The 9,386-nt window shown below is 47.4% G+C and overlaps 1 protein-coding gene across 1 annotated transcript; it reads right to left on the minus strand.

Annotated features, from left to right (window-relative positions):
* Nucleotides 1–491: 491 nt before the first annotated feature.
* PUS1 (pseudouridine synthase 1) lies at nucleotides 492–8,770 on the minus strand. The gene is made up of 6 exons (XM_083476882.1): nucleotides 8,466–8,770; nucleotides 7,447–7,686; nucleotides 6,578–6,715; nucleotides 6,097–6,199; nucleotides 1,502–2,199; nucleotides 492–1,263 (listed from the first exon to the last, which is right to left on the minus strand). Exons 1-6 carry the CDS (start codon nucleotides 8,556–8,558, stop codon nucleotides 1,216–1,218), a joined length of 1,320 nt encoding a protein of 439 aa, XP_083333008.1. The 5' UTR covers nucleotides 8,559–8,770; the 3' UTR covers nucleotides 492–1,215.
* Between the last annotated feature and the right edge of the window lie 616 nt (nucleotides 8,771–9,386).

A 9,386-nucleotide genomic window follows, 5' to 3' on the forward strand; every position in this document is an offset into this window, starting at 1 on the left:
AGATCTAGGAAACCAGGGTCCAAATCTGCACTCAAGCCAGGAAGCTCACTGTGTCCTTGGGCTAGTCACTGTCTCTCAGCATTGTTGCAAGGATTTAACTTGGAGGGAGGAGAACCGTGTACCCCACTTTAAAGATGATGTGGTGTTCATCTGATGAAGTAAAGGAAGATGGAGGCACCTGTCGCTCCAAATGCAACTGCCCCTCTCTGCCCATGGAGGGGGAGATCCACACAGAACTATGACCCCAGAGTCACTGACCCGGGCACTATATGATTGCAGACCTAGGATCAGGGCAGGAAAGCATCCCATTGTTACTATTATTACACACACGTGTCATGGCAATGTTCTCTCTCTCCTTTGTCAGAGGCAATGTGTTGCTGGGTACCAGTTTTTAGGAATCACAAATGGAGAGAGTGTTGTTGCATTCGGGTCCTACTTTCAAACTTCCCAAAAGAGTCTGGCTGGCCACAGGAAAAACAGGATTATGGCTCTTCTCACAATCTTAAGCTCTTTTATTTCGTACACAGAAAACGTAGGTATGATTTTTCCTTTTCTAATTGTGCCACGAGAAGTCTTTATTTTATTCTCAAAAAAGAAAACAAAAACCAGAGACAAACTTTTCTTTTTAAAGCCCTCTGAAACAAGTAGCTCATTTTTTAAAGGGGAGAGAAAGCGAAAAGTTTGATATTCCACAGTCAGATTTTGTTCAGAGAAACTATTTTGTCTCTTGGGACACCAGAGGCAAAGACATGGCAAGCTAAGGAAAGGAAGAGGGTATCTCCCCTTCTGCAAGCTGAGCTGGAATGAAGTACAATCAGAAAAAGCCCAAAAGAAAGGAGGAAGAAACTTTGGCCTTCATTTTAAAAAGGAGGGGGAAATGATACTTAAAAAACCTTTCCATTGTCTTAAGAGTCCGATTATTAATTACTTTCTATTGTGCATTGGACACAGTAAAAATGACATAATTCTTTTGTAAAGCATAATTAATGCACTATTGGCTCCAGCTGACATTATTTCCCACTGTAGACAAAGTTGCTCTAAAGGTCCTTTTTCTTCTCCTCCCACAGCTTGGCCTGGTGGGCAATGCTCATCACCCAAGCAGATAAACACCACCAGTTGAGAGATGACCCCAAGGTTATCGGGCAGAAGTTTCCCAGAACGGTGTGGGGCAACCCACGTACTGTTATATTTCTGCCCTCTGGAGCGGATTTCAGTTCAGTCCGAGTCATCTCCGCATCCATCGCTGCCCTCAGGATCATCACTCTGGAAAAAGGAGATAAAGAAACAGCGTAGTCACAACTGTCAGTGGCATTCATAAACACAGGTTTAAAAATTATGGAATGCGTGGAGAAAGTGGATCCAGGAAGGTTTTCCTCCCACTCTCATAGTGGAAAAACAATGAAGCTACACGTTACAAGACTCACAACAGATGGAAGAAACACTTCTTCACACTGCGCATAGTTAAACTTTGGAATGCAGTGATGGCCACCAATTGGGTTACCTTTGAATCCCTGTTGTCCACCGGTGCCCTCGAGACAGTGGAATTGAAGTCGTGGTTGGAGAGCGTCTCCACCCAGCACCCCATGGACTTCTCTTCTTTCTCCGTGCTTATGATTGTGGGGTAGATGTGTTGCTCTTTAAAAGCAGCAATCTTTTCTTCTTCTTCCACCCACTCCAGGGCCTCGTGGAGCCCATCATTCCCAAAACGCTTATTGTACTTTTCAAAGTGAACCCTCTCCAAAACCAGGCCCAGCCCCGGGGCTTTGGGGACGTCCACCTTCTCCTCCCCCCAGCAACGCTCCATGATGGCCTCGGAAGCGAAGCCCTTCACGATGGCGATCACCAGCCCAATCATCTTCCGGATCTGGTGCATCATGAAGCTTTGCCCTTTCACCTTGATCACGGCAAACTCCATGCCTTCCCTCACAAAGGGCTCCTCGCAGTACATTTCCATGATGTAGCGTTTGGCGCTGGGGTCTTTGGGCCCCTTCTGAGAGGTGAAGTTGTGGAAGTTGTGCGTCCCCTTGTAGCAAGCCAGAAGGCTGTTGACGGTCTCCAGCGTCTTCGTGCTCAGGCGGTACGTGTCATCCTGGAGGTCGCAGTCTTTGTGTGCCAAGGCAAAAGTTGGCAGCATGTAAGAGTATGTCCGGGCATCGCATTTGTTCTTGGAATTGAAGCCTCCTGTGACCCGTTTCAGTCCTAGATTAAAACACGCATGTTCTATTAACAGGATCTGTACAATCCCATCAAGTAAGTTTCAGGTGAACCGTGGACCCAGGATACTTCACCACTGGGATGGGGGGAAACTTGTCACCCTCCGAATGTCACTGAAGCTCAGCTCCCATCATCCTTGACCATTGTCCATCCTTGCAGAGGATGATGGGAGCTGGAGTCCCAACATCAGAAGGATCACAGGCTCCCCCAGACCTGCTTTAGGTTCAGGGGTCCACAGTTTTGGCTTAATGGAACTCTCAAATTTCTCAGTACACCGAGGCTTCAAAATGTACAGGTGGCAAAACTATTCACATTCCGTTGGCGGGTGTGTGTGTGTGTGTGTGTAACTGACCACACAAGGAAGTGCATCGTGTCTGGCACAACTTGGGGCCTGTCTTGACTGCTGCGCTGTTCACTTTCCACAATCAGCAATTATATCATTTTGGCCTGGCACATAAGCTTCTCCCATCTAAGTGGAAGGGCCTACTTAAAAAATGCCAACTCACCCCAGGTCATGGGGAACATTGGTACTGGTGGGGAAAAGCAAAAAAATTGTGCTTGCCAAAGATCATGCTCTTCTGAAGTTTACTATACAGCGGAAAGTAGCAGCCAAGCATACTAGGACTCAATTTCTTGACTTTAAGAAAGCCGACTTCATAAAACTTAGGGAAGTGCTGGGTGAGATCCCATGGACAGCAATACTAAAAGGAAAGGGAGTTCATGATGGCTGGGAGTTTGTTAAGAGGGAGATAGTAAAAGCACAACGTCAGGCAATACCAATGAGACGGAAACATGGAAGGTGCCTAAAGAAACCAGGGTGGCTATCTAAAGAACTTTTAACTGAATTAAGATTAAAAAAGGATGTGTACAAAAAATGGAAAAGGGGGGAAACCACCAAAGAGGAATTCAAACAAATAGCCAGCACGTGTAGACACAAAGTCAGAAAAGCTAAAGCACAGAATGAACTCAGGCTTGCTAGAGAGGTTAAAAGCAACAAAAAAGGCTTTTATGGGTATGTTCGTAGCAAAAGGAAGAACAAAGAAACAGTGGGGTCACTCAGAGGAGAAGATGGTGAAATGCAAACAGGGGACACAGAAAGGGCTGAACTCCTCAATGCCTTCTTTGCCTCAGTCTTCTCCGATAAAGAAAACAATGCCCGACCTGAAGAATTTGGAGCAAATGATTCAGCAAAGGAAACACAGCCCAGAATAACTAAGGAGATAGTACAAGAATATTTGGCTAGACTAGATGTATTCAAGTCTCCAGGGCCAGATGAACTGCATCCAAGAGTATTAAAAGAACTGGCAGATGTGATCTCAGAACCACTGGCAGTCATCTTTGAGAATTCCTGGAGAACAGGCGAAGTCCCGGCAGACTGGAGGAGGGCAAATGTTGTCCCTATTTTCAAAAAGGGGAAAAGAGAGGACCCAAATAATTACCGCCCAGTCAGTCTGACAATCAATAGCAGGGAAGATTCTGGAACAGATCATTAAGCAAACAGTCTGTGAGCACCTAGAAAGGAATGCTGTGATCACCAATAGTCAGCATGGATTTCTGAAAAATAAGTCATGTCAGACTAACCTGATCTCGTTTTTTGACAGAATTACAAGCCTGGTAGATGAAGGGAACGCAGTGGATGTAGCCTACCTTGATTTCAGCAAGGCATTTGACAAGGTGCCCCATGATATTCTTGTAAAGAAGCTGGTAAAATGCGGTCTTGACTATGCTACCACTCAGTGGATTTGTAACTGGCTGACTGACCGAACCCAAAGGGTGCTCATCAATGGTTCCTCTTCATCCTGGAGAAGACTGACTAGTGGGGTGCCACAGGGTTCTGTCTTGGGCCCGGTCTTATTCAACATCTTTATCAACGACTTGGATGATGGACTCAAGGGCATCCTGATCAAATTTGCAGATGACACCAAACTGGGAGGGGTGGCTAACACCCCAGAGGACAGGATCACACTTCAAAACGACCTTGACAGATTAGAGAACTGGGCAAAAACAAACAAGATGAATTTTAACAGGGAGAAATGTAAAGTATTGCACTTGGGCAAAAAAAATGAGAGGCACAAATACAAGATGGGTGACACCTGGCTTGAGAGCAGTACATGTGAAAAGGATCTAGGAGTCTTGGTTGACCACAAACTTGACATGAGCCAACAGTGTGACGCGGCAGCTAAAAAAGCCAATGCAATTCTGGGCTGCATCAATAGGAGTATAGCATCTAGATCAAGGGAAGTAATAGTGCCACTGTATTCTGCTCTGGTCAGACCTCACCTGGAGTACTGTGTCCAGTTCAAGAAGGACACTGACAAACTGGAACGTGTCCAGAGGAGGGCAACCAAAATGGTCAAAGGCCTGGAAACGATGCCTTATGAGGAACGGCTAAGGGAGCTGGGCATGTTTAGCCTGGAGAAGAGGAGGTTAAGGGGTGATATGATAGCCATGTTCAAATATATAAAAGGATGTCACATAGAGGAGGGAGAAAGGTTGTTTTCTGCTGCTCCAGAGAAGCGGACACGGAGCAATGGATCCAAACTACAAGAAAGAAGATTCCACCTAAACATTAGGAAGAACTTCCTGACAGTAAGAGCTGTTCGACAGTGGAATTTGCTGCCAAGGAGTGTGGTGGAGTCTCCTACTTTGGAGGTCTTTAAGCAGAGGCTTGACAACCATATGTCAGGAGTGCTCTGATGGTGTTTCCTGCTTGGCAGGGGGTTGGACTCGATGGCCCTTGTGGTCTCTTCCAACTCTATGATTCTATGATTCTATGACCCTGCCTCTCCTGACCTTCCAGAGCCATGGGGAGCCAGTTCAGAAGTTTATTGTTCTAGCCAAAGGCCATGACAAACTTGCAGCAATAGGATTAATAAAATAATGCAATACACACACACACACACACACCTACATAATATAAGCGGACTTCCATGATGTAAGAGAGGCTTATATCTCAGATTAAACCTCTGAATCACGGAAACAATGTATAGTGATTTTATCTAACCCCCTTTTCCTGATTTTTTTTGTAAACAATGCAGAAAAGGTTACTTTGTGCATTACAAAGATATTACTGTCACTCAAAAGAAACCAAACCCTTTCTGCTATGATGCTTTTACAGAATCATAAAATTGTAGAGTTGGAAAAGATCACGAAGATCATCTAGTCCAACCCGCTGTATTGCAGGAACTATTCGCCCAGCAGAGGGCTCAAACGCACGACCCTGACATTAAGAGTCTCATGCTCTACCGACTGAGCTGTCCCTGAGAACCAAAGTTTCAGAAACCTATATAAGGGGCAGGTTAACAGATAATGAGTGTTGTCTTTCACCTGTGGTTGACCACAAATGCAAAGTCTGTCTTTGAATGGGACCTTAGTTATAGCGGCCATCCAAGACTGCGGCCGGCATCACTTGGAAACGCAACTCAGTAAAGGCATTTCTTAAGAAAGCTGGCAAGGATTTTGGTCATCTAACGAGCTCTAAAATGCTCTGTTCTCATGTGGATACCAATGAGGAAACGTGGTGTTCCTAATTAATTGTAGGTCCCTTCTGGAGTCTATCCAGAAGAGCCGGGTAGTCAAGTGGTTGGATGAGAACTCCCATCATCCCTAACCCCTGATTATGTTGGCTGGGGCTGATAGACACTGGAGTCCAACATCTGCAGGGCTCCAGGTTGGCTACTCCTGCACCTGGGGGACAGGAGGGGTCTTCTGATGTCACAGAGCTTAACTCAAAGCACCCTCAACACCAAGGCCCACCTCGCCTATGCATTTACAAGCTGGCGAGAAGGGCTCATCCCTATTGCTCTGGTTATGAAAGATTGAAAGGTGAGATCACCGAGATCAAGGCCCACAACCAAAAGCTCCTGTTATTTACTCCCTTACCTAGAATTCGTATATGAGGAGGAAGATGGTGGTTTATCTTTTCCAAGATATCGTCTATCAACCAGACCTTCAGCGACACGATCTGCCCAGCTGCAGATACACCCTGCGTGGATCAACAGGTAAGGATTAAAATCAACAGTGGGGAGGGAAACAGAAAAGTCTCCATCAGACAGTGATGGGCTGAGGGTCCTAAGCATGGATTCAGGAAGTTAGTATAATCTGAAAGCAAACAAAATGGAACTGAGTTGAAGAATGCAAGGGTCTCTATGCCGAACCATAACCTGGGGACCATGTATCTTACATATGTGTTAGGGTGCCACATATAGAAACATAAGAAGCTGCCTTATACAGAGTCAGACCATTGGCCCATCAAGCTCAGTATTTTCTAAACTGTGTGGCAGGAGCTCCCCAGGGCTGCAATCCACAATACCGACACTCCATGCTGTTGAAACTCCCATTCACACACGCAAAACCGCATCACCTTGTCTGTCCGGGCGCATCTCTGGAAAGACATCTTCTTCATGTCTTCACCGTGGTTCTCTGGGATGCAGCCTGATCGAATGAGGGCTGTCACCAAGTCATCCTCAATCGTCTTGAACTGAGCATTCCCCACATTGCGCTGGAATGAAAAAGAAGAAAAGATTGAATGCATCTCACTCGCCAGAGCTGGAGCTGCCTGGCTGCTACAAAGGATGAGCTAAGGATCAGGAAGTCAGCCCAGGTACAAGCGCCTGGGATGGATCAAAGAAAGGTGTTAATGTGGTATCTGGTCTGGTTTCTTTAGCCTGCCCTTTAGCTAAAAGGAAGAACTTGCAAACATCAATAGTGGGCGAGTCCCTGCCCTCAGATTTGCAATCTAGAAGACATGGCATGTGGGGGAAAAGTAATGGAGAGGCAGAAGGGAGGAAAGCAAACTCAGACATCAAGTCTTAAAAGTGGTGGCTAAGAGGGGACCCAAAGGCACATGGTCTTTCAAGGGAGGCAAGACGGGAGTCGCCCTGCTTTTCTTCCGCTCTGCAGCCTTGTGTTCAAATTCTACTGTCACAAAGGCAGTGAAGGCTCCCTATAGCACAGGGGGAAGCAGTGGTATTCACCTGTGAGAATCATAGCCCAGGGGTGGGGGCCTTTGGCCCTCCAAATGTCATTGGACTACAATTCCCACCAGCCTCAAAGATCTGGAGGGCCAGTGGTTCCCCACCGCTTTAAATAGGTGAACAAAACAGAGCAGCAGCAGCAAGACCACCAATCCCCATCCTCATCTCATACCTACATGCCTACGCAAAGGCCAATGACAAATTAGCCTGGCAACTCCACACACACTCCCCAAGCATAAGTACCTGAACCACTCACCTGCATCCCATGATAGCCTTTCCCTGAATATGCCATCAGCATCACAACCTTCCTTTTGGGGAACCTCTTCACCCCGTCCTCCACCTCTTCCCCACTGGTCTTGATCCGTTTCGTTTCATGCCCGTTTTCCTCCTGCTTTCCAACTTCTTCCGCTGCCTCCTCTATGTTGCTGCAGCTACTCTTCAGCCTTTTGGCTTGGTTGCCGGCCACGGTTCTCAACTCCTCGGCCATTGCAAAGCACTAGAAGAGATCATCCGAAAGCTAATGAAGTCCTTCATTTAAAGGGCACGTCAGCCATAGAAACCTTCTTTACACAGATATTGAATCGGCCACTCAAAATCAACTGACAAAAGACAGTTCTCTTAAGGCAACTAAGCAAGTAAGTCCAAAAGGAGCTACTGGGGGTTTTGGTGGCGTTTTAATTCTGCTTCACATATAGATACGTATACAGACATCATCATTCAACGCAAGGCCATACGCCGAGCTGAAACGAGCAACTTTGGCGCAGCTCACAAGGCACATCTCTTAAGATCAGGTAACGCATCAACAACAGAAGAATCCCTGCAATTCAGGGGACAAAGAGGTAAAACTACACTTTTTTAAAAAGAACGGAATATAAACCAACAGAAACACCACGTTGCATAGGGAAAGGCTGTAGCCCAGTGGCATGCATCTTATCTTTTTATCTGCACTGAATCTCTTTTTCTGTATGGATTGGGTTTGTTATTACCGCATGAAACTTTGTGTCTTCCTAAACCGCCCAGTCATCTTCGGATGAAGGGCGGTATAGAAATTTAATTCATAGTAAGAACAAGGATGACGATGATGCCGAACGCCCCCCCGGTGGCATCTCCAGGTCCCCTCTCTCAAACCCTTCAAGAGGCGGCAGCCCTGAGTTAGCTCCGCATCAAGGCAGTTTCCTGCGCCCTGAAGTGAACACCTTTCTTAAGAAGCCCCAGCTGATCAAAGTCATATTGTAAGGAAGCTTTGCCGGACGAAGATCAAGAGGCGATACCTACGCTAGCCATGCCGTTCAGCCGCCAGCCACCGGCTGGTCTCCCGAGGGAATGAGCGGCCAGACGCCCCGACCGCAGCCAGGCTAGGAAGGGCATACGAGCGGGGCGCAGCCGGGGTCCCTCTCCCTCTCCTTCCTTCCTCCACCAAGGGATCCCCTCGCTCCCCGCGCCTGCCCTCCGCCAAGAGCCGCTCCGGCCACTTACTCCGCCGCCGCCGCCGCCACCGCAGCTGCTCCTGCCCGGCAACCACGTGGGAGCCAAGGGAAGGGAAGGGACAGCGGCAGCGGCGGCGCCCGACTACGGCAGCCGCGGAGGGGCGGAACGGGGCCGGCTTCGCGAAGGGGAGGAGCCCGGAGCTGGAGGGGAGGGCGAGCGCGCCGCGGGGCGGGCGGGGGAATGCGCGCTCCCGGGCATCGTCCCCCCGGCGAAGCGGCTGGAGCTGCGGGGGAGCGGGACCCGTCCAGCAGCGTTGGCAAAGGTGGTGCGCGCTCAGATATTCTCCAGCGTTTCTCCCACGCAAAATAGGGACGTCCTATCCCGTGATATTGTTATAAGAAAAAGAACAACTCCTTTTCGCTTATGGGGCTCCCAAGAGCTCATCTAGAGTCCTTTGGTAGGTTCTCTTCCCCCCCCCCAAAGATATTTATTAAAGTTTTTTAAAATATAACAATGAAAAAATAAAAAGAAACAAAATACAACATAAAAACAGTTAAAAAACAGATAATTTTCCATAACATATCTTCCTTACGCTTATTTCCCCAGACCTCCTCATACCTCCCTTCTTTGTATTCCACTTCAATTTGTTAGTAGATAGGTAGCCGTGTTGGTCTGCCATAGTCAAAATAAAAAATTCCTTCCAGTAGCACCTTAAAGACCAACTAAGTTAGTTCTTGGTATGAGCTTTCGTGTGCATGCACACTTCTT

This window comes from Podarcis liolepis (genome assembly GCF_965112155.1).
Source record: "Podarcis liolepis genome assembly, chromosome: 15".
NCBI lineage: Eukaryota > Metazoa > Chordata > Lepidosauria > Squamata > Lacertidae > Podarcis > Podarcis liolepis.